General features: G+C 49.8%; 1 protein-coding gene across 1 annotated transcript in view; it reads left to right on the top strand.

Annotated features, from left to right (window-relative positions):
- Positions 1-26,031, top strand: part of abcc2 (ATP-binding cassette, sub-family C (CFTR/MRP), member 2) — a 278,866-nt gene that overhangs the window by 215,994 nt on the left and 36,841 nt on the right. Inside the window, exons 22-26 of the mRNA XM_070876416.1 lie at positions 365-584; positions 13,450-13,604; positions 17,713-17,868; positions 19,739-19,938; positions 21,165-21,291. Of these exons, the coding sequence (XP_070732517.1) occupies positions 365-584; positions 13,450-13,604; positions 17,713-17,868; positions 19,739-19,938; positions 21,165-21,291 (858 nt within the window). The remainder of the gene's footprint in view (positions 1-364; positions 585-13,449; positions 13,605-17,712; positions 17,869-19,738; positions 19,939-21,164; positions 21,292-26,031) is intronic.

Here is a 26,031-nt window from a genome sequence, read left to right as displayed (position 1 = left end):
TCCAAAATCTATCGATCTCAGTCTTGAATATAATCAGAGACTCAGCATCCACAGCCCTCTGGGGTAGAGAATTCCAAAGATTCACAGCCCTCTGAGTGAAGAAATTCCTCCTCATCTCAGTCCTAAATGACCGACCCCTTATCCTGAGACTGTGGCCCCTGGTTCTAGACTCTCCAGCTAGGGGGGGCACACACGACTTCTCAGCATCTACCCTGTCAATCGCCCTCAGAATCAATGAGATCACCTCTCATTCTTCTAAACTCCAGAGCATAGAGGCTCAGTCTACTCAATTTCTCACAGGACAACCCTCTCGTCCCAGGGGTCAGTCTGGTGAATAAGAGTGCGTTTGATTTTTGATTGACAGGTGAAGTTCTCGGTCTACTGGAAATACCTGCGGGCCATTGGCTGGCTATACTCCATGTTGATAATGCTGCTGTACTTCGCTCAGAACGTGGCGGCCATTGGGCAGAACCTATGGCTCAGCGACTGGACCAACGATGCCACCCGTTATGCCAACACCACCTACCCGGCATCTGCGCGGGATCAGCGTATTGTCATCTTTGGGGCTCTGGGACTCGCACAAGGTTGGTGGGTCGTGACTCAACAGGCGGGGTCAGTGGGCGGCATAATGTATTTTCTTCCTGGGTTCTTTGCTTAAGACTTATGAGGAAAGGTTGAGTGGGTTGGGCCTCTACTGATTGGAATTCAGAAGAATGAAAGGTGATCTTATCGAAACATATAAGATTATGAGGGGGCTTGACAAGGTGGATGCGGAGAGGATGTTTCCACTGATAGGGGAGACTAGAATGAGAGGGCATGATCTTAGAATAAGGGGCCGTGCATTTAAAACTGAGATGAGGAGAAATTTCTTCTCTTAGAGGGTGCAAATCTGTGGAATTCGCTGTCTCAGAGAGCTATGGAAGCTGGGACATTGAATAAATTTAAGACAGAGATAGACAGTTTATTAACCGATGGCATTAAGGGGTTATGGGGAGCGGGCAGGGAAGTGGCCCTGAGTCCATGATCGGATCAGCCATGATCGTATTAAATGGCAGAGCAGGCTCGAGGGGCCATATGGCCTACTCCTGCTCCTATTTCTTATGTTCTTATGTTCTTGTGTAATTCGTAGCAACACATTGCTATTGAGAACTAGTTGGTTTATTAGCAAAAGGTTTAACAATCACACTGCACATTACCAGTTCATCCACCAGGCTCACAACCACCTGCCTCATCGTGGGTCCCCTGAACCCAACTGGCTGGGGTTTTATTGAGTCTGATGGACATCATGTGACTGGCTAAGCCACTCCCAATTCAACAGCTCAACAAACCTGTGAGCATACTCACAGGTGCATACATTACAGCCGGCAAAGAAACAGTCAACTTTATCTCATTTGCCACTCTTGTCGTCCGGTACTTGGGCCATAACGCAAGTTTTCTGTCTGAGGCAGAATCACACTGATACGTCCTTGCTACACAGTATAAATGCACACGAGGCCCATGCTTCAGAGAAGGTCAGTCTATGACCTGTCCTTTATTCCTTAGCACTCAAGTGATGAAGGTGGGTGGAGCTTCCCCTTTTATACCTGAAGGTCCAGGTTAGGAGTGTCTCCCACCTAGTGGTCAGTGTTCTCACGGTGTACAACTTAGGTCAGTTTATACATGGGTTACAATGCTGGTTGAATACATGACATCACCTCCCCCCCAAAGTCTTATTGGGATCACAGGTTGAGTCTCTCTGGTGGTTTACGCTCCCTTGTAGAGCGCCTGAGTTGGGGCTCCGGTTGTTGGGCGCTGGCCTGAGTGTCTGCTGTTTGCAGTGCCTCAGGCCTGTCCGGACTGCCCACAGTGACTGGGCTCTCCTCCCTTTGTTTCCGGTGTTCGGTCACCTGTGGTGGAGTGAACTCTATATCGTGTTCTTCCTCTGCTTCTTCTATGGGGTTGCTGAACCTCCTTTTTGTTTGATCCACATGTTTGCGGCAGATTTGTCCATTGGTAAGTTTAACTACCAGAAACCTATTTCCCTCTTTGGCAACCACAGTGCCTGCGAGCCATTTGGGCCTTGCAGCATAGTTGAGAACAAAAACAGGATAATTTACATCAATACATCGCGCCCTCGCATTCCTGTCATGGTAGTGATATTGTGACTGGCGCCTGCTCTCGACAATTTCTTTCATGGTGGGGTGTATAAGGGATAATCGGATTTTGAACGTCCTTTTCATTAGTAGCTCTGCGGGTGGAACCCCTGTGAGTGAGTGTGGTCGGGATCTATAGGCCAACAGGAGGCGTGATAAGCGGGTTTGTAGGGAACCCCCTTGGAATCTGAGTATCCCCTGTTTGATTATCTGCACTGCTCGTTCTGCCTGGCCGTTTGAGGCCGGCTTGAACGGTGCCGTTCTAACATGGTTAATTCCATTGCCTGCCATGAAGTCCTGGAATTCAGTGCTTGTGAAGCACGGGCCATTGTCTCTGACCAAGATGTCCGGTAGACCGTGGGCGGCGAACATTGCTCGTAGACTTTCTACCGTGGCAGAGGATGTGCTTGAATTTAAAATGTCACACTTGATCCATTTGGAGTAGGCGTCTACTACAACCAAAAACATTTTCCCCATGAAAGGACCTGCGTAGTCCACATGGATGCGTGACCACGGCTTGGCGGGCCATGGCCAGGGGCTAAGGGGGGCTTCCCTGGGCGCATGGCCCAGCTGGGCACACGTGTTGCACCTGCGAACACAAAGTTCCAGATCTGCGTCTATCCCTGGCCACCAAACGTGTGACCTGGCAATTGCCTTCATCATGACAATGCCCGGGTGCTCATTGTGGAGTTCTCTGATGAACACCTCTCTGCCCATCTGGGGCATGACTACGCGGTTTCCCCACAGTAGGCAATTGGCCTGAATCAAGAGTTCATCCTTGCGCCTGTGAAATGGTTTAAATTTCTCAGGGCATGCCCTGTACGTGGCTGCCCAGTCCCCATTCAGGACACATTTCTTGACTAGAGACAATAGCGGGTCTCTATTTGTCCAGACTTTAATCTGACGGACTGTCACGGGTGAGCCTTCGCTTCCGAAAGCTTCAACAGCCATGACCATCTCAGCAGCATGCTCGGTAGCCCCCTCAGTGGTGGCTAGTGGGAGCCTGCTGAGTGCATCGGCGCAGTTTTCGGTGCCGATTGTGTAGTCATAGGCAGCTAACGTGAGTGCCCACCTCTGTATGTGGGCCGATGCGTTTGCATTTATGGCCTTGTTGTCGGCCAAAAGGGACGTCAGGGGTTTGTGATCTGTCTCCAGCTCAAATTTCCTGCCAAACAGGTACTGGTGCATTTTCTTTACCGCATACACACATGCGAGCGCCTCCTTTTCTACCATCCCGTAGCCCCTTTCTGCCTGGGACAGACGCCTGGAGGCATAAGCTACTGGCTGTAACTGACCCTTGGCATTGACATGCTGCAACACACACCCGACACCATAGGACGACGCATCGCACGTTAACACAAGTTTCTTACATGGGTCATATAGCGTTAACAGATTGTTGGAACATAACAAATTGCGTGCTCTATTAAAAGCCCTTTCCTGGCTGTCCCCCAAGACCCATTCACGACCTTTGCGTAGGAGCACGTGTAGCGGCTCTAGCAGGGTGCTAAATTTGGGAAGAAAGTTACCAAAATAGTTCAGGAGCCCCAGGAACGAACGCAGCTCCGTCGTGTTACGGGGTCTGGGTGCTCTCTGGATCGCTTCCGTCTTTGGATGCAGTAGGGCTGATCCCGTCTGCTGCTACCCTCATCCCCAGGAATTCTACCTCTGGAGCTAGGAAGACGCACTTCGCCTTTTTCAGTCGCAGACCTACCCGGTCCAGTCTGCGTAGCACTTCCTCCAGGTTGTGGAGGTGTTCTTCAGTATCTTAACCCGTAATGAGGATGTCGTCCTGAAAAACCACCGTCCCTGGAATCGACTTGAGGAGGCTTTCCATATTTCGTTGGAAGATCGCGACGGCCGAGCGAATCCCGAATGGACATCTGTTGTACTCAAACAACCCCTTGTGTGTCGTGATGGTGGTCAGCTTCTTCGACTCACTCGCCAGCTCCTGGGTCATGTAAGCTGAGGTCAGGTCCAATTTTGATAGCATCGCAAAGAGGTCCTCCGCTCTCGGTAGCGGGTACTGGTCTTGGAGTGACACCCAATTGATGGTGGCCTTGTAATCGCCACATATCCTGACCGACCCATCCGCCTTGAGCACCGGCACAATCGGGCTCGCCCAGTCACTGAATTCGACTGGCGAGATGATGCCTTCCCTCAACAGGCGGTCCAATTCGCCTTCTATTTTTTCCCGCATCACGTACGGCACCGCTCTGGCCTTGTGGTGTACTGGTCTGGCGTCAGGGTTTATGTGAATCACTACCTTGGCCCCCATGAAAGTGCCAATGCCGGGTTGAAATAATGAGTCAAATTTATCCAGGACCTGTGAGCATGATACTCGCTCCACAGAGGAAATTGCATTGACATCGCCCCATTTCCAGTTCATGACAGCAAGCCAACTCCTCCCCAGTAGTGCGGGACCATCCCCTGGGACAATCCAGAGTGGCAACCTGTTCTCCGAATCTTTGTGGGTCACGACTACCGTGGCGCTGCCTAGCACCGGAATGATCTGCTTTGTGTAAGTCCGTAGCTGTGCGTCAATCGGCAATAATTTTGGCCTCCTGGCCTTGGATGCCCACAACTTTTCGAACTGTTTGATACCCATCAGGGACTGGCTGGCACCCGTGTCTAACTCCATTGATACTGGGATGCTATTGAGGAGCACTTTCATCATTATTGGTGGCGTCCTGGTGTATGAACTGTATACGTGCTCCACATGTACTCGCTGAACTTCAGCTTCCAGCGATTTCCCCCAGTGTCCATTTCTGCAATTTCTGCAGGTATTTTGCTCATCTCTGCAAACTCCGGCTGAATGTATGCCTCCACGCCTCCAGCATGAGTTGCGGTTTGAAACAAAAGATCCCTGGCCAGTTGATCGTCCCTAACTGTCCCTGTTATTGTCCTTGAGTGCACCATTAACAGGTGTTGATGGCCCCATTACTGGCCGCATTGTCCCTTGCAATGGCGTGAATTGCTGTTCAGCTTGCCATTGTCTCTGTCGAACTCCCCCTCTGGGTTCGACTACATGTTGGGGCATGCCTGACTGCCCTTGTCTGCCTGGAGAACTGTGTGCTGCTTTAACAATGTTGAATCTCTGTCCCAACCATTCCTTAACACAGTACCTCTCGTCTGTTCTGCTAGTAGCCATGCTCGCGTGGTTTAAATCCCAGTTTCTTGTCGTCATTGATACGTCCTTACTACACAGTATAAATGCACACGAGGCCCATGCTTGAGAGAAGGTCAGTCTGTGACCTGTCCTTTATTCCTTAGCACTCAAGTGATGAAGGTGGGTGGAGCTTCCCCTTTTATACCTGAAGGTCCAGGTTAGGAGTGTCTCCCACCTAGTGGTCAGTGTTCTCACGGTGTACAATTTAGGTCAGTTTATACATGGGTTACAATGCTGGTTGAATACATGACACACACAGCACAGAAGAAGGCCATTCGGCCCATCGAGCCTGTGCCGGCTCTTTGAAAGAGCGATCCAATTAGTCCCACTCCACCTGCTCTTTTCCCATTGCCATGTTAATTGTTTCTTTTCAACTATTTATCCAATTCCCTTTTGAAAGTTACTGTTGAATCTGCTTCCACCACCTGTAATATATGCACCTGTGAGTATACGCACAGGTTTGTAGAGCTGGTGAGCTTAGGGAGGGCGATCAGATGTTGGTATGCGTCAGTACCCAGCATGCGACTTTCTGTCTTCAGACCCTGCAGAGATACCTCTACGTTGAGCCCCCTCCTAGATGGTGTGCGCTGGCGACATATTTCTTCTGCCAGCAGTACTGTCTCAATTACGACATGCAGCTCCTGTTTGTGAGCCTGGGGGGCATTAGGACCGTCATGCAGGGGCTACCTGTCTTTTACCAGGAACTCATCAGGGTCTGGAGCAGAGTCGCCACCAAACGCAGTTCTCCCCCGTCTGGAGTAGCAGCTGTCCTTCGGGAACCGCTGCTCAGGAATCCGTACCTCCACGATTGAGGTTTTAGGTGGCAGGCGGATGAGAGGGCTGTGGCTGGCAAGGTGACCAGGGTCAGGGACTTTCTCGATGGCGGAGGAGCGGGCTGGATGGTGCCAGACGTGCTGGCACGGCGCCTAAACTGGGCTGACGTCCGCTGTGCGGCCGATGCCATCGTGTCGCTAAAAACAGCGCTGGGCCCTGACTCCGTTAGGTGTGTCGAGGAGACTCAAGTACATGGGGAGATCCCGTCCGAACTGACCCCCGTCCGGACAGAATTCCTCATCGGTGCCAAGCCCTGAAACCTCCCTCGGGAGCCGGCGTCTCACAACTTGAGCCGCCTCGGGGAAATCCCCTCCGTGCCTTTCAGTTCTGCGCGGAGGGGTTTCCTGTACGGGCTGCTCCTGCACACTCTCAACCTTGCCATCCTCATCTGCCGTCCGGACAAGCCATGGCGCACCATCTTGCCGTCCGGAGGACGCGGGGACCCCGATGGAGTGCACTCTACAAAGGAGTCCTCCCACTATTTATTGGGGATTTGGCCTAGAGGGTGGTGCACGGAGCAGTCCCGTGCAATAAGTTTTTAAGTCGATTCACGGGCTCCCAGGCTGCCTGCAATTTATGCGGTCTGGAGGAGTCCGAGTTCCACGTTTTTATTGAATATGCGAGGTTGCAGCCGCTCTTCCAATATTTGAAGGGGCTGCTCCTTAAATTTTGGTTGCACTTCAGTCCCACACTCCTGATCTTTGGGCACCCTGTGCGGAGGGGAGCGGGCAGGTCGGAAGGCCTCCTCGTATGACTGCTCCTGGGCCTGGCCAGGCAGCAGGCAGTTGAGGGAGGAGGTTATTCAGCCCTATTGTCTGCCTCTCTTCCGTGGTTACATCTGAGCCAGGGTGTCCCTGGAGATGGAGCACGGGGTGTCCACCGGTATGCTCGCGGCCTTCCGCAAGTGGTGGGCACCAGAGGGACTGGAGTGCATCATTCCAACAGGGAACAGAATTTTAATTTGATTTGACAAGGTTCCCTTTAATGTTTGTTAGATACTTTGTGGGTTTTGGTGCCCTTACAAAAGGGGGCACTTGATTTAATGTTCTTCTAAAATAGTTGTAGAGCTGTTGAGTTGGGAGTGGCTTAGCCAATCACATGATGTTCACCAGACTCAATAAAACCCCAGCCAATTGGGTTCGGGAGATCCAAAATGATGCAGGTGGTTGTGAGTCTGGTGTATGAACTGGTAATGTGTAGTGTGATTGTTAAACCTTTTGCTAATAAACCAACTAGTTCTTAAAAGCAATGTGTTGCTATGAATTCTTAAGCAAAGAACTCATGAAACAAATTCACGACAGTGGCGTTCAGTTTAACACTCAGGGTCAGTGGTCAGCTTTACCTCAATTATCACTCTCATTGTCTGGTACTTGGACCATACCCAGGTTTCCTGTCTGAGGCAGAATCACACAGCACAGGAGGAGGCCAATTGGCTCATCGTCCCTGTGCTGGCTCTTTGAAAAAACTCTCCAATTATTGGATTGAGATATTAAACCGAGGGCCTTGTCTACTCTCTCAGATAAAAGATCCCGTGGCACTATTTTGAAGAAGAGCAGGGAAGTTATCCCCGGTGTCCTGGGGCCAATATTTATCCCTCAATCAACATAACAAAAAACAGATTAACTGGTCATTATCACATTACTGTTTGTGGGAGCTTGCTGTGCGCAAATCGGCTGTCGCATTTTGCACATTACAACAGTGACTACACTTCAAAAGAAATACTTAGTTGGCTGTAGAGCGCTTTGGGATGACCTAAGGGCGTGAAAGGCGCTATATAAATGCAAGTCTTTCTTTCATGTTATATAAGCCAAACTAAATTGCTCTTCTGGTCTCTGTTGCTATTTGTTTTACTGTGTTCAGTTCTGTGCACCGCCCCTCAGGGAGGATATATCGGCCTCGGAGGGGGAACCGCGCAGAATGATACCGGGACTCAAAGGGTTAAATTATGAGGACAGGTTGCACAGACTGGGCTTGTATTCCCTCGAGTGTGGAAGATGAAGGTGGGATCTAATTGAGGTGTTCAGGATGATTGATAGGGGAGATCGAGAGAAACTATTCCCTCTGGTGGGGTAGACCAGAACAAGGGGCAGAACCTTAAAATTAGAGCCAGGCCATTCAGGGGTGATGTCAGGAAGCATTTCTTCACACAAAGGGCAGTGGGAATCTAGAACTCTCTCCCCCAAAAAGCTGTGGAGGCTGGGGGTCAATTGAACATTTCTAAACTGAGATTGATAGTTTTTTGTTGGGCAAGGTATTAAAGGTTACGGAACCAAGGCAGGTAGATGGTGTTAAAATACAGACAAGGTGATTGGCAAAACAAACAAAGGCGACCCAAAGAAGCTACGCAGCGAGTGGTTAGGATCTGGAATTTACTGCCTGAAAGGGTGGGGGAGGCAGATTCAATTGTGGCTTTCAAAGGAAAAAATATTTGCAGGGCTACGGGGAAAGGGCGGGGGAGTGGGACTAGCTGAAGTGCTCTTGCAGAGAGCCGGCATGGGCTCGACGGGCCGAATGGCCTCCTTCTGTGCTGTAACCATTATCATCATAGGCAGTCCCTCGAACAAGGATGACTTGCTTCCACATGAGTTCACGGATGTTTCAGTGAAGGACCCGATGTTCCAGTCCTGAACTCCAGTTGAAGGGGTGGAAGATGCCTGTGCATGGATTTTTTTAACGTGGGGTGACCGTTGCACACCAGCCACCACACAGGCTTGACAGAGCTAGGTCTTGGTCCAGTGGCAAGGGTTAACCAGGACGACTGGAGACCTGCTCTGCTGCACGGATCTCCATCATCATCATCATCATAGGCAGTCCCTCGGAATCGAGGGGGACTTGCTTCCACTCGAAAAATGAGTCCTTAGGTGGCTGAACAGTCCAATGCGAGAGCCACAGTCCCTGTCACAGGTGGAACAGATAGTCGTTGAAGGAAAGAGTGGGTGGGACTGGTTTGCCGCACGCTCTTTCCGCTGCCTGCGCTTGATTTCTGCACGCTCTCGGTGATGAGACTCGAGGTGCTCAGCGCCCTCCCGGATAGAAACATAGAAACATAGAAAATAGGTGCAGGAGTAGGCCATTCGGCCCTTCGAGCCTGCACCGCCATTCAATGAGTTCATGGATGAACATACAACTTCAGTACCCCCTTCCTGCTTTCACGCCATACCCCTGATCCCCCGAGTAGTAAGGACTACATCTAACTCCTTTTTGAATATATTTAGTGAATTGGCCTTAACAACTTTCTGTGGTAGAGAATTCCACAGGTTCACCACTCTCTGGGTGAAGAAGTTTCTCCTCATCTCGGTCCTAAATGGCTTACCCCTTATCCTTAGACTGTGACCCCTGGTTCTGGACTTCCCCAACATTGGGAACATTCTTCCTGCATCTAACCTGTCTAAACCCATCAGAATTTTAAACGTTTCTATGAGGTCCCCTCTCATTCTTCTGAACTCCAGTGAATACAAGCCCAGTTGATCCAGTCTTTCTTGATAGGTCAGTCCCGCCATCCCGGGAATCAGTCTGGTGAACCTTCGCTGCACTCCCTCAATAGCAAGAATGTCCTTCCTCAGGTTAGGAGACCAAAACTGTACACAATACTCCAGGTGTGGCCTCACCAAGGCCCTGTACAAACTGTAGCAACACCTCCCTGCCCCTGTACTCAAATCCCCTCGCAATGAAGGCCAACATGCCATTTGCTTTCTTAACCGCCTGCTGTACCTGCATGCCAACCTTCAATGACTGATGTACCATGACACCCAGGTCTCGTTGCACCTCCCCTTTTCCTAATCTGTCACCATTCAGATAATAGTCTATCTCTCTGTTTTTACCACCAAAGTGGATAACCCCCACATTTATCCACATTATACTGCATCTGCCATGCGTTTGCCCACTCACCTAACCTGTCCAAGTCGCTCTGCAGCCTCATAGCATCCTCCTCGCAGCTCACACTGCCACCCAACTGAGTGTCATCCGCAAATTTGGCGATACTACATTTAATCCCCTCGTCTAAATCATTAATGTACAATGTAAACAGCTGGGGCCCCAGCACAGAACCTTGTGGTACCCCACTAGTCACCGCCTGCCATTCTGAAAAGTACCCATTTACTCCTACTCTTTGCTTCCTGTCTGACAACCAGTTCTCAATCCATGTCAGCACACTACCCCCAATCCCATGTGCTTTAACTTTGCACATTAATCTCTTGTGTGGGACCTTGTCGAAAGCCTTCTGAAAGTCCAAATATACCACATCAACTGGTTCTCCCTTGTCCACTCTACTGGAAACATCCTCAAAAAATTCCAGAAGATTTGTCAAGCATGATTTCCCTGTCACAAATCCATGCTGACTTGGACCTATCATGTCACCTCTTTCCAAATGCGCTGCTATGACATCCTTAATAATTGATTCCATCATCTTACCCACTACCGATGTCAGGTTGACCGGTCTATAATTCCCTGTTTTCTCTCTCCCTCCTTTTTTAAAAAGTGGGGTTACATTGGCTACCCTCCACTCGATAGGAACTGATCCAGAGTCAATGGAATGTTGGAAAATGACTGTCAATGCATCCGCAATTTCCAAGGCCACCTCCTTAAGTACTCTGGAATGCAGTCCATCAGGTCCTGGGGATTTGTCGGCCTTCAATCCCATCAATTTCCCCAACACAATTTCCCGACTAATAAGGAGTTCCCTCAGTTCCTCCTCCTTACTAGACCCTCTGACCCCTTTTATATCCGGAAGGTTGTTAGTGTCCTCCATAGTGAATACCGAACCAAAGTACTTGTTCAATTGGTCCGCCATTTCTTTGTTCCTCGTTATGACTTCCCCTGATTCTGACTGCAGGGAACCTACGTTTGTCTTTACTAACCTTTTTCTCTTTACATATCTATAGAAGCTTTTGCAATCCGTCTTAATGTTCCCTGCAAGCTTCTTCTCGTACTCCATTTTCCCTGCCCTAATCAAACCCTTTGTCCTCCTCTGCTGAGTTCTAAATTTCTCCCAGTCTCCGGGTTCGCTGCTAGTTCTGGCCAATTTGTATGCCACTTCCTTGGCTTTAATACTATCCCTCATTTCCCTTGATAGCCACGGTTGAGCCACCTTCCCTTTTTTATTTTTACGCCAGACAGGAATGTACAATTGTTGTAGTTCATCCATGCGGTCTCTAAATGTCTGCCATTGCCCATCCACAGTCAACCCCTTAAGTATCATTCGCCAATCTATCCTAGCTAATTCACGCCTCATACCTTCAAAGTTACCCTTCTTTAAGTTCTGGACCATGGTCTCTGAATTAACTGTTTCATTCTCCATCCTAATGCAGAATTCCACCATATTATGGTCACTCTTCCCCAAGGGGCCTCGCACAACGAGATTGCTAATTAATCCTCTCTCATTACACAACACCCAGTCTAAGATGGCCTTCCCCCTAGTTGGTTCCTCGACATATTGGTCTAAAAAACCATCCCTTATGCACTCCAGGAAATCCTCCTCCACCGTATTGCTTCCAGTTTGGTTAACCCAATCTATCTGCATATTAAAGTCACCCATTTTCACTGCTGCACCTTTATTGCATGCACCCCTAATTTCCTGTTTGATGCCCTCCCCAACATCACTACTACTGTTTGGAGGTCTGTACACAACTCCCACTAATGTTTTTTGCCCTTTGGTGTTCTGCAGCTCTACCCATATAGATTCCACATCATCCAAGCTAATTTCCTTCCGAACTATTGCATTAATCTCCTCTTTAACCAGCAATGCTACCCCACCTCCTTTTCCTTTTATTCTATCCTTCCTGAATGTTGAATACCCCTGGATGTTGAGTTCCCAGCCCTGACCCACGTCTCTGTAATGCCAATCACATCATATTTGTTAACATCTATTTGCACAGTTAATTCATCCACCTTATTACGGATACTCCTTGCATTAAGGCACAAAGCCTACAAGCTTGTTTTTTTAACACCCTTTGTCCTTTTAGAATTTTGCTGTACAGTGGCCCTTTTTGTTCTTTGCCTTGGGTTTCTCTGCCCTCCACTTTTCCTCATCTCCTTTCTGTCTTTTGCTTTTGTCTCCTTTTTGTTTCCCTTTGTCTCCCTGCATTGGTTCCCATCCCCCTGCCATATTAGTTTAACTCCTCCCCAACAGCACTAGCAAACACTCCCCCTAGGACATTGGTTCCGGTCCTGCCCAGGTGCAGACCGTCCGGTTTGTACTGGTCCCACCTTCCCCAGAACCGGTTCCAATGCCCCAGGAATTTGAATCCCTCCCTGATGCACCACTCCTCAAGCCACGTATTCATCTGCGCTATCTTGCGATTCCTACTCTGACTAGCACGTGGCACTGGTAGCAATCCCGAGATTACTACTTTTGAGGTCCTACTTTTTAATTTAGCTCCTAGCTCCTTAAATTCGTTTCGTAGGACCTCATCCCTTTTTTTACCTATGTCGTTGGTACCAATGTGCACCACGACAACTGGCTGTTCTCCCTCCCTTTTTCGAATGTCCTGCACCCGCTCCGAGACATCCTTGACCCTTGCACCAGGGAGGCAACATACTATCCTGGAGTCTCGGTCGCGGCCGCAGAAACGCCTATCTATTCCCCTTACAGTTGAATCCCCTATCACTATCGCTCTCCCACTCTTTTTCCTGCCCTCCTGTGCAACAGAGCCAGCCATGGTGCCATGAACTTGGCTGCTGCTGCCCTCCCCTGATGAGTCATCCCCCTCAACAGTACTCAAAGCAGTGCATCTGTTTTGCAGGGGGATGACCACAGGGGACCCCTGCACTACCTTCCTTGCACTGCTCTTCCTGCTGGTCTTCCATTCCCTATCTGGCTGTGGACCCTTCACCTGCGGTACGACCAACTCGCTACACGTTCTACTCACGTCATTCTCAGCATCGTGGATGCTCCAGAGTGGATCCACCCTCAGCTCCAACTCCGCAACGCGGTCCGTCAAGAGCTGGAGGTGTATACACTTCCCGCACACGTAGTCGTCAGGGACACTGGAGTCGTCCCTGAGTTCCCACTCCCTCCACTTAGGGCGGTCTTTGGCCAGGGACTCCCAGGTGTCGGTGGGGATATTGCATTTTATCAGGGAGGCTTTGAGGGTGTCCTTGTAATGTTTCCTCTGCCCACCTTTGGCTCGTTTGCCATGAAGGAGTTCCGAGTAGAGCGCTTGCATGGACCTAGTGCAAGCACACGTATTGCAGTGTGGGCTGATCTCATTGAATGGCGGAACAGGCTCGAGGGGCCGAAAGGCATCCTCCTGTTCTGACTAAAGTCAGAGAAAAAGTTTGGGAGGGGGAAAAATAAACTTGCTTGGTGTTTTCCCTCAGGTGTCTTTGTGCTCCTCGGCGTAATCCTGATTACGGGGGGGACAATCGCCGCTTCCAGGGACCTGTATTCCCACATGCTCCGCAACATCATGCACGTTCCCATGATGTTCTTCGATACCACACCGACAGGAAGGATTGTCAACAGATTTGCCAAGGTAGGCCTCTTTCTGGTAGAATCTACTCTCCTGACAGCTGCCCTGCCGGCTCGCTGGCCAAACAGGTCTGCGCTAAGCCGGGAAGATTGCACATTTGATTAAAGGCGCTGTATAACACGTAGAGGGATGTGTTCGAGGCCCAGGATCGGCGAGGGCCCAGGGGCAGCACGGGCCAGCCCACACTGCGATATGTGTGCGCACTGGGTCCATGCAGCAGAGCAGGTCTTCAGTCATCCTGGTTAACCCTTGCCACTGGACTAAGACCAAGCTCTGTCAAGCATATGTGGTGGCTGGGGTGCAACGGCCACTACACGTTAAAAAAATCCACGCACAGGCGTCTTCCACCCTTCAAGATGTAGTTCGGAATCCAGAATATTAGGTCCTTCATTGAAATATCTGTGAGCTCATCCCTTTTCGGCGTGGAATCAGGACATCCTCGTTTCGAGGGACTGCCTATGATGATGACTTTCTATGTAGGGGGCATCACCCATTAGCCTCCAACCACCCACATAGAAATATAGAAAGTGGAGCAGTAGTAGGCCATTCAGCCCTTTGAGTCTGCACCACCATTCAATATGATCATGGCTGATCCTCTATCTCAACACCATATTCCTGCTTTTTCCTCATACCCCTTGATGCCTTTTGTGTTTAGAAATCTATCTATCTCCCTCTTAAATATATTCAGTGACTTGGCCTCCACAGCCTTCTGTGGTAGAGAATTCCACAGGTTCACCACCCTCTGAGTGAAAAAATGTCTCCTCATCTTGGTCCTAAATTTCCTACCCCGTATCCTGAGACTGTGACCCCTTGTTCTAGACTTCCCAGCCAGGGGAAACATCCTCCCCGCATCCAGTCTATCCAACCCCGTCAGAATTTTATATGTTTCAATGAGATCCCCTCTCATTCTTCTAAACTCTAGTGAATACAGGCCCAGTTGATCCAATCTCTCCTCATACAACAGTCCTGCCATCCCAGAAATCAGTCTGGTGAACCTTCGCTTCATTCCCTCTATGGCAAGTATATCCTTTCTTACGTAAGGAGACCAAAACTGCACACAATACTCCTGTGCGGTCTCACCAAGGCCCTGTATAACTGTAGTAAGACATCCTTGCTCCTGTACTCAAATCCTCTTGGAATGAAGGCCAACATACCAATTGCCTTCCTAACTGCTTGCTGCACCTGCAGGTTTGCTTTCAATGACTGGTGTACGAGGATACCCAGGTCCCTTTGTAGATCGACACTTCCCAAGCGATCACCATTGAAATGATACTCACACTCGCACCCATCTCCCAGCACACTATTGGATAGTGACGAGTGGGAAACTTCTTGCCCTCTCTAGATGAAGTAAAAAAAAAAATTCATTCTCGGGATGTGGGCGTCGCTGGCAAGTCCGGCATTTATTGCCCATCCCAAATTGCCCCTTGAGAAGGTGGTGGTGAGCCGACTTGAACCGCTGCAGTCCGTGCGGTGAAAGTGCTGTTAGGGAGGGAGTTCCAGGATTTTGAACCAGCGACGATGAAGGAACAGCCGATATATTTCCAAGTCAGGATGGTGTGTGACTTGGAGGGGAATGTGGAGGTGGTGGTGCTCCCATGCGCCTGCTGCCCTTGTCCTTCTAGGCGGTGGAGGTCGCGCCAGGCATTGGAGGCATCTTTTCAGGGTCCCTTTGAACATTATCATAGAATGATATGGCACAGAAGGAGACCATTCGGCCCACCCTGCCTTTCACTGAATTATCTATCCAATCAGTCCCGCTCCCATGCTCTTTCCCCATAGCCCTGAAAATTAGTCCTCTTCTAGAGCCTTCAGCTGCCGAGACCCTGAGCACTGGAATACCCTCCCTAAACCTCTCTGTCTCTCACCCTTCAAGACACTCATTAAAACCTACCGTTTTGACCAAGCTTTTGGTCACCTGTCCCAATATCTCCTTGCATGGTTTGGTGTCAAAGTTAATCTGATTTAAGCTCCTGTAAAGCACCTTGGGACGTTTTTCTGCGTAAAAAGGCGCTATATAAGTGCAAGTTGTGGTTGTTGTCAAATTCCCTTTTGAGGATTCCCACGGATTCTGTTGGCACCACCCTTTCAGGAAGTGCGTTCCAGGTCATCTTAAACACCTCAATTAGATCACCCCTTAATCTTCTACACTCGAGGGAATCCAATACAAGGGAAGGAGAGTTTTTTTTTAAATTGTCAGTTATAAGTACATAAGAATTAGGAGCAGGACTAGGCCATTCGGTCCCTCGAGCCTGCTCCACCATTCAATGAGACCATTGTTATATATGTGAACTTGTATTTACTCTGTACAGCCATGAGAGGGCTCATCCCCTGGAGTCCCAAGGGATCCCATAATCCCTTGGGAGCACAGGTATTTAAGGAGGCCTCACAGGTTGGAGAGGCACTCTGGAGGCCTGCAATAAAAGACTAAGGTCACACTTTACTTTGAGCTCACAGTGTTCAGTTTGACTCTTTCTCCATACACAACAATCATGGCTGATCTTCTACCTGAGCGCCACTTTCCTCAACTGTCCCCATGTCCTTGATTCCCTTAATATCCAAAAATCTATCGATCTCAGCCTTGAATATTCTCAACGTCTGTACCTCCACAGCCCTTTGGGGCAGAGAATTCCAAAGATTCACCACCCTCTGAGTGAAGAAATTTCTCCTCATCTCAGTCCTAAATGGCCGACCCATTATTCTGAGACTGTGACCTCCTGGTTCTGGACTCCCCAGCCAGGGGGAACATCCTCCCTGCATCTACCCTGTCAAGCCCTGTAAGAATTTTGTATATTTTAATGAGATCGCCTCTCATTCTTCTAAACTCTAGAGAATATAGACCTAGTCTACTCAACCACTCCTCATAGGACAATCCCCCCATCCCAGGAATCAGTCTGGTGAACCTTTGTTGCACTCCCTCTATGGCAAGTATATCCTTACTTAGGTAAGGAGATCCAGGGGCCGAAATTGCCCACCGCCCGAAACGAGTTCCAAGTGTTCCGCCTGCCCCAATGCACGAGGCGAACAATCCGGAGAAACTCGGGTATCTGTGTGTGGGCCGGAAGTGGCCTCACCATCGGGGCCGGAAGTGAAGGCGGAGCGGAGTAGCCACCACTGCAAGGCATCAGCACCGAGCTGACGGCGCATCACAACGTGCCTCCTCCCATCAGTTAAAGGGGGGGGCGGTGGGGGGCTCTGCGAACTCTGCAGCCACTTTAGGGGCGAACACTGGCCACTCGGGGAGGGTTTTAGCCCGGCCTAGCGGGCCTGGCACCCAAGGAGGGGTGGGGGGGGGGTGACAGGCTGCCTGTCGGCGGCCCGGCCGAAACCCACAGACCGCAATTGTCGGCCCGACACGGCAGTCGGCATAAAATAAACTGGAGTCGCTGGCAGTGTCACCTCCCCTTTAAGGGCAGCTGGGCTGCCTAGCCACAGGAAGCGCACCGACAGCAAAAGCCGTCAGTGGCACTGACCAGCGCCGCTCCCGCGGAGCAACAGTCGAAAGGGGCAATTTCCCACGGGGCAATTTCAGAAATGGGCCGTCGCCGGTTGATAAGGTGTCGCCGCACGCACAATGCAGTAGCTACATAAGAACATAAGAAATAGGAGCAGGAATAGGCCATACGACCCCTCGAACCTGCTTCGCCATTCAATACGATCATGGCTGATCTGATCATGGACTCAGCTCCACTTCCCTGCCCGCTCCCCATAACCCCTTATTCCCTTATTGGTTAAGAAACTGTCTATCTGTGTCTTAAATATATTCAATGACCCAGCCTCCACAGCTCTCTGAGGCAGTGAATTCCACAGATTTACAACCCTCTGAGAGAAGAAATTCCTCCTCATCTGTTTTAAATGGGCGGCCCCTTATTCTAAGATTATGCCCCCTAGTTCTAGTCTCCCCTACACCACTCCAAAACTGAAGGAGGGCAATATCCAGACAGCCACGGGCCTTATAGAAAGGGGGGCAATTTCACCCCCCCCCCCCCCAAAAACTGTACACCACATTCCAGGGTGCGGTCTCACCGGGGCCCGATAGGATTGCACTAAGATGTCTTCACTATTATACTCAAATCCTCTTAACATTTGCAGTTTTCTATCTCTCCCTGTGCAGGACATTTACACCATCGACGAGACCATCCCCATGTCCTTGCGGAGCTGGCTGTCCATTGTCTTTGGTGTTATCGGCACACTGTTCGTCATTTGCCTGGCCACACCATACTTCACCATTGTGATTGTACCACTTGCTGCCCTTTACTATTTCGTACAGGTAACGTTGGCAGGACTCTTACTGTTCGGTGTATCCATAGAAACTTAGAAAATAGGAGCAGTAGTCGGCCATTCGGCCCTTCGAGTCTGCACCGCCATTCAATGTGATCATGGCTGATCCTCTATCTCAACACCATATTCCTGCTTTTTCCCCATACCTCTTGATGCCTTTTGTGTCTAGAAATCTATCTAACTCCCTCTTAAATATATTCAGTGACTTGGCCTCCACAGCCTTCTGTGATAGAGAATTCCACAGGTTCACCACCCTCTGAGTGAAAACATTTCTCCTAATCTCGGTCCTAAATTTCCTACCCCGTATCCTGAGACTGTGATCCCTTGTTCTAGGCTTCCCAGCCAGGGGAAACATCCTCCCCGTATCCAGTCTGTCCAACCCAGTCAGAATTTTATATGTTTCAATGAGATCCCCTCCCTTTCTTCTAAACTCTAGTGAATACAGGCCCAGTCGACCCAATCTCTCCTCATACGACAGTCCTGCCATCTCAGTCTGGTGAACCTTCGCTGCACTCTCTCTATGGCAAGTATATCCTTTCGTATGTAAGGAGGCCAAAACTGCACAATATACTCCAGGTGCTCTATCACCAAGGCCCTGTAAAAATGTAGTAGGACATCCTTGCTCCTGTACTCAAATCCTCTTGCAATGAAGGCCAACATACCATTTGCCTTCCTAACTGCTTGCTGCACCTGCATTTTGCTTTCAATGACTGGTGTACAAGGACACCCAGGTCCCTCTGTACATCGACACTTCCCAAGCCATCACCATTTAAATAATACTTTGTCTTTATGTTTTTCCTACCAAAGTGGATAGCTTCACATTTATCCAGGTTATACTGCATCAGCCATGTGTTTACCCACTCAACCTATTTAAATCGTCTTGCAGCGTCTTTGCATCCTCCTCACAACTCACAATCCCACCTCGTTTTGTGTCACCAGCAAACTTGGAAATATTACATTTGGTTCCCCCATCCAGATCATTTATATATACTGTGAATAGCTGGGATAGGATAGATGCAGAGAAGATGTTTCCATTTGTGGGAAAGATCAGAACTAGAGGCCATAAATATAAGATAGTCACTAATAAATCCAATAGGGAATTCAGGAGAAACTTCTTTACTCAGAGAGTGGTGAGAATGTGGAACTCGCTGCCACAGGGAGTGGTTGAGGTGAATAGTTTGGATGCATTTAAGGGGAGGCTAAATAGGTACATGAGAGAGAAGGGAATGGAAAAGTATACTGATAGGGTTAGATGAAGTAATTAGAATGAGAGGAGGCTTGTGTGGAGCATAGAGCTGTTGGGCCGAATGGCCTGTTTCTGACCAGTAAATACGTATCTAACCCCGTGCTGTACCTGCACTGCGAGTGTTTGATGGGACAGTGTAGAGGGAGCTTTACTCTGTATCTAACCCGTGCTGTACCTGCCCTGGGAGTGTTTGATGGGACAGTGTAGAGGGAGTTTTACTCTGTATCTAACCCGTGCTGAACCTGCCCAGGGAGTGCTTGATGGGACAGTGTAAAGGGAGCTTTACTCTGCACCTAACCTGTGCTGTACCTGTCCTAGGGAAAGTTTGATGGGACAGTATAGAAGAAGCTTGACTCTGTATCTAACATGTACTCTACCTTCCCTGCAAGTGTTTGATGGCACAGTGTAGAGGGAGCTTTACTCTGTATCTAACCCGTGCTGTGCCTGCCCTGGGAGTGTTTGATGGGACAGTGTAGAGAGAGCTTTACTCTGTATCTAACCCGTGCTGTGCCTGCCCTGGGAGTGTTTGATGGGACAGTGTAGAGGAAGCTTTACTATGTATCTAACCCGTGCTGGACCTGTTCATGACCCAGGAATCCAATTGCCATTTCAGCGCTTTTACATCATCACATCGCGACAGCTCCGGCGGCTGGACTCCGTGTCCCGGTCTCCCATCTACTCGCACTTTGGCGAGACAGTGACAGGTCTGAGTGTAATCCGAGCCTACGGACACCAGGCCCGATTCCTGGACCACAACGAGGAGATTGTGGATGAAAACCAAAAGTGTGTCTTTCCCTGGATTGTGGCCAACAGGTACTGCGTGTGTGTTCGCTTATGCTTTGTGTAACATTTTTGTTTTGTGGTGAAAAACCCATACCCATAGCGCAGGACGCCACGGAGTTCGAAAGGAGAAGAATATTCAATTAATCGTAGAATCACGCAACACAAGAGGAGGCCATTCGACCCGTCGTGCCTGTGCCGGCTCTTTGAAAGAGCAATCCGATTAGTCCCACTGCCCCTCCCCACCCCCCCCTTCCCCGCACTGCTCTTTCCCCATACCACTGTAATAATTCTCCGTCAAGTATTTATTCAATTCCCCTTTGAAAGTTACTATTGAATCTACTCCCACCGCCCTTTCAGGCAGTGCGTTCCAGATCACAACAACTCGCTGCATAAAAACATTCTCCTCATCCACCCCTCTGGTTCTTTAGCCAATTATCTTAAAACCTGGTTACCAACCTTCCTGGCAGTGTAACAGTTTCTCTCTATCTACTATATCAAAATCCCTCATAATTTTGAACATCTCTATTAAATCTCCCCTTAATCTTCTCTGCTCTAAGAAGTAGCTGTTATCTGAGGAGAGGTAATTGAGCTGGAGTGCCGTGTGCAGTTCAGGTCACCACATTACAGGAAAGATGTCATTGCACTGGAAAGGGTGCAGAGGAGATTTACGAGAATGTTGCCTGGACAGGAGAGTTTTAGCTATGAGGAAAGAATGGATAGGCTGAAGTTGTTTTCTTTGGAACAGAGGAGGCTGAGGGAGGACCTCTTATTGAGGTGTATAGAATTCATCATCATCATCATCATCATCATAGGCAGTCCCTTGAACGAGGATGACTTGCTTCCACGAGAGTTCACAGATGTTTCAATGAAGGACCCGATGTTCCAGTCCTGAACTCCAATCGAGGGGGTGGAAGATGCCTGTGGGTGGATTTTTTTAACGTGTGGTGACCGTTGCACATCAGCCACCACACGGGCTCGACAGAGCTAGGCCTTTATCTAGTGGCAAGGGTTAACCAGGACAACTGGAGACCTGCTCTGCTGCACGGACCTTATGGGAATCATGAGGGGCCTGGATAGAGTGGGCAGGAAGGCCTCCTGTCGTGCTATAAATTTCTATGATACACTGCACATGAAATGGGTCGGGATCTTTGAGCGAGAGATGTGTGAAAGGCCTTATGTAGATGTATTTGTATTTAACCTGTGCTGTCAGCTGCTCACCCCTCTGTACCATCCCATCACCATATGTTTCGGTGCAGGTGGCTTGCCATTCGCCTGGAGTTTGTTGGCAATTTGGTGGTGTTCTTTACTGTGCTGTTTGCCGTGATAGCCCGAGGCAGGCTGGACAGTGGGCTGGTCGGGCTCTCCATTTCATACGCATTAAATGTGAGTACATAAGAACATCGAACCACTGACCACATTTGATCAGCTCTGCTGGGCGGGCCACATTGTCTGCATGCCCAACACAAACTTCCAAAACAAGCGCTCTACTCCGAATTCCTACACGGCAAGCGAGCCCCAGGTGGGCAGAGGAAATGTTTCAAGGACACCCTCAAAGTCATCTTGATAAAAATGCAACATCCCCACCGGCACCTGGGAGTCCCTGGCCAAAGACCGCCCTAAGTGGAGTAAGTGCATCCGGGAGGGCGCTAAGCACCTCGAATCTCTTCGCTGAGAGCATGCAGAAACCAAGCGCAGACAGCGGAAAGAGCGTGCGGCAAACCAGTCCCACCCATCCTTTCCTCCAACCACTGTCTGTCCCACCTGTGACAGAGACTGTAATTCCCATATTGGGCTGTTCAAGTCACCCAAGAACTCACTTTTAGAGTGAAAACAAGATTCCTCGATTTTGAGGGATTGCCTATGATGAAGAAATAGGAGCAGGATTCGGCCATCTGGCTTCTCAAGCCTGCTCCGCCATTCACTAAGATCGCCGCTGATCTTTGACCTTGTAATGTATTTTCTTCATGGGTTCTTTGCTTAAGAATTCATAGCAACACACTGGCCCAGAAATCCCGGTCGGCTGCTTCCCGTGGGCCATCGGGTAAAAAACTTTAAAAAAGATGTGCACCTACCTGTTCCTGCTGCGCCCACGATAGTTCCCGGTCCTGCGCCCACCACTGACTGCGCATCGCAGCGCGTGCACGTCAAGACATGCGCAGGGCTGGAGCTGCAGTCACATGGCTCTAGGCAGCCAATCAGGTAAGTTGGAGTTCCCATTATGATGAATGAGAACCCCCCCACCAAAACTAATACAAAATAGAAAAAGTACACCACATTTTTTTATTAATTTAAATTAAAGTTATATAAAAAAAAATATTTTTCCTAATTTGAAAACAAAGTTTGTAAGTTATGGTTTAAAATAAATTTACTATAGTGGGAAGGGTTTTTAACAGTAAAATCTGTTTTTATCATTTTATTTTAAAATGTTTTTGTTTATTTTAAAACTCTTACGCCTATAAAAGTAGGCTATGCGCCTGCTTTTATCAGGCGCAAGAGTTTTCAGGACATTTGTTGGGCAAGATATGGGTAAATACCGCTATCTTGCTCTTGCAAATGTCCTGGCTGCCGAGATACGGAAGATCAGACTGGAAATGCCGGTTTTCAGCGCATGCGCATTGTGCACTGAAAACCGGCTTTTGCGATGCCTTCCCGGGTCCGTAGACACTCCGTACGGATCCGGGGAGCCGGGATTTCAACCCCATTACTATTAAAAACTAGTTTGTTTATTAGCAAAAGGCTTAACAATCACACTACACATCACCAGTTCATCCACCAGGCTCACAACCACCTGCCTCATCGTGGATCCCCTGAACCCAACTGGCTGGGGTTTTATTGAGTCTTGTGAACATCACGTGACTGGCTAAGCCACTCCCAGCTCAACAGCTCTACAACTATTTTGGTGTAAAACCACCCTTATTAACGAGGAGGGGGGCACTAAAACCAACAATTAAACCAATTAACGTTTTACCAAAACTTAAATCAAATTAAAATTTGGTTGCCAGGGTTGATGATGCACACCAGTCCCTCCAGCGCCCACCTCTCGCGGAAGGCCGTGAGCGTACCGGTGGACACCGCGAGCGTACCGGTGGACAACGCGTGCTCCATCTCCAGGGACACCCTGGCTCGGATGTAACCACGGAAGAGAGGCAGGCAGTCGGGCTGAATGACCCCCTTGACCACCCGCTGCCTGGACCGGTTGATGGCCACCTTGGCCATGCCCAGGAACAGTCCTACGAGGAGGCCTTCTGACCTGCCCGCTCCCCTCTGCACAGGGTGCCCAAAGATCAGGAGCATGGGACTGAAGTGCAACCAAAATTTGAGGAGCAGCCCCTTCAAATATTGTAACAGGGGCTGCAACCTCACACATTGCACATATACATGGAACACGGACTCCTCCAGACCGCAGAAATTGCAGATGGTCTGGGAGCCCGTGAACCGACTTAAAAACCTATTGCACGGGACTGCCTCGCAACACCCTCCAGGTCAAGTCCCCAATAAATAAGGGGAGGACTCCTGTGTAGAGAGCACTCCATTGAGTCAACAGCTCTACCAACCTGTGAGCATCCTCACAGGTGCATACATTACAGACCTCAAATCCACTTTCATGCACTATCCCCATATCTCTTGAATCTCCGAGAGTCCCAAAATCTGAATCTATCTCAGCCTTGAATATACTCAACGATTCAGCATGCACAGGTGGAGAATAGAGAGTCCAAAAATTCACAACCATCTCTTCGGCATTTCCCACAGCAGACACAGATTGGTTGGGGTCGAGTCGAGTATTTTTGCATCTCGTGTTGGGTCCAAACTCCTATGTCTCAATGCTCCCTTTCCAGCTGTTTCTTCTCACAGCCCAATTGCAGATGAGCAGCCTAAGGTCATTGGGACTGCCAGTACTTACTGATTCACCTTATATGATGATGTCCACATCCTGAGAATGAATAATAAAAACAAGGTATTCCTTTGCAGGAGGGGTTATTATAGAATCGTCGAAATGCTGTTACAGGAGGAGGCCATTCAGCCCACCCTGCCTTGCCTGTGCTAGCTTCTCTACCAATACTATCTACTCTAATCCCATGTCTTCTCTTTCTTCACACCCTTCAAGTGTAATCCCATCTCAGATATCCTGACTGGTCAAGCTTCAGTATCCTCTTGTATTAATGTGTTCCATGTTCCAGGAGCCCTTTGTATCAGAGTATTTCTTCCACCCTTCCTGTTCCAGTTCTGAAGTTAGGTGTAGTTTCTCTGCTCCCGCAGAAGACTAAATGAGTTAAGGAATCTGTGTGGCTCCAGGCATCAGCGCCAGTATGGCTCAAGACTGTTTCCAGGACACCTTGTGTGAGGGAATCACAGACACAGCCCCCCCGTCCCATCACTGCGTGTGTGGGGCAATCACAGACGCAGACCCCCGTCCCATCACTGTGAGTGGGGAATCACAGACACAGAACCCCATCCCATCACCATGTGTTGTGGGAATCACAGACACAGAACCCCATCCCATCACTGTGTGTGTGGGGGAATCACAGACACAGATCCCCATCCCATCACCGTGTGTGTGGGGGAATCACAGACACAGATCCCCATCCCATCACCGTGTGTGTGGGGGAATCACAGACACAGATCCCCATCCCATCACCGTGTGTGTTGGGGAATCACAAACACAGATCCCCGTCCCATCACCATGTTGGGAAATCACAGACGCAGACCCCCGTCCCATCACTGTGAGTGGGGAATCACAGACACAGATCCCGTCCCATCACCGTGTGTTGTGGGAATCAAAGACACAGACCCCCGTCCCATCACCGTGTTGGGGAATCACAGACACAGACCCCCGTCCCATCACCGTGTGTGTGGGGGAATCACAGACACAGACCCCCATCCCATCACCGTGTGTGTGGGGGAATCACAGACACAGCTCCCCGTCCCATCACCGTGTGTGTGGGGGAATCACAGACACAGACCCCCGTCCCATCACTGTGTGTGTGGGGGAATCACAGACACAGACCCCCATCCCATCACCGTGTGTGTGGGGGAATCACAGACATAGAACTCCGTCCCATCACCGTGTGTGTGGGGGAATCACAGACACAGACCCCCGTCCCATCACCGTGTGTGTGGGGGAATCACAGACACAGATCCCCGTCCCATCACCATGTTGGGAAATCACAGACACAGACCCCCGTCCCATCACCATGTGTGTGCGGGAATCACAGACACAGATCCCCATCCCATCACCGTGTGTGTTGGGGAATCACAGACACAGATCCCCGTCCCATCACCATGTTGGGGAATCACTGACGCAGACCCCCGTCCCATCACTGTGAGTGTGGGGGAATCACAGACACAGACCCCCGTCCCATCACCGTGTGTTGTGGGAATCACAGACACAGACCCCCGTCCCATCACCGTGTTGGGGAATCACAGACACAGACCCCCGTCCCATCACCGTGTGTGTGGGGGAATCACAGACACAGATCCCCATCCCATCACCATGTGTGTGGGGGAATCACAGACACAGATCCCCGTCCCATCACCATGTGTGTGGGGGAATCACAGACACAGATCCCCATCCCATCACCATGTTGGGAAATCACAGACACAGACCCCCGTCCCATCACCATGTGTGTGGGGGAATCACAGACACAGATCCCCATCCCATCACCGTGTGTGTTGGGGAATCACAGACACAGATCCCCATCCCATCACCATGTTGGGGAATCACAGACGCAGACCCCCGTCCCATCACTATGTTGGGGAATCACAGACACAGATCCCCGTCCCATCACCATGTTGGGGAATCACAGGCACAGACCCCCGTCCCATCACTGTGAGTGGGGAATCACAGACACAGATCCCGTCCCATCACCGTGTGTTGTGGGAATCACAGACACAGACCCCCGTCCCATCACTGTGTGTGTGGGGGAATCACAGACACAGACCTCCGTCCCATCACAGTGTGTGTGGGGGAATCACAGACATAGAACTCCATCCCATCACCGTGTGTGTGGGGGAATCACAGACACAGACCCCCGTCCCATCACTGTGTGTGTGGGGGAATCACAGACACAGACCCCCGTCCCATCACTGTGTGTGTGGGGGAATCACAGACACAGACCCCCGTCC

The sequence above is a fragment of the Pristiophorus japonicus genome, chromosome 3 (genome assembly GCF_044704955.1).
Source record: "Pristiophorus japonicus isolate sPriJap1 chromosome 3, sPriJap1.hap1, whole genome shotgun sequence".
In the NCBI taxonomy this organism is placed as follows: domain Eukaryota; kingdom Metazoa; phylum Chordata; class Chondrichthyes; family Pristiophoridae; genus Pristiophorus; species Pristiophorus japonicus.
This window is presented reverse-complemented; position numbering and strand designations above follow the sequence as displayed.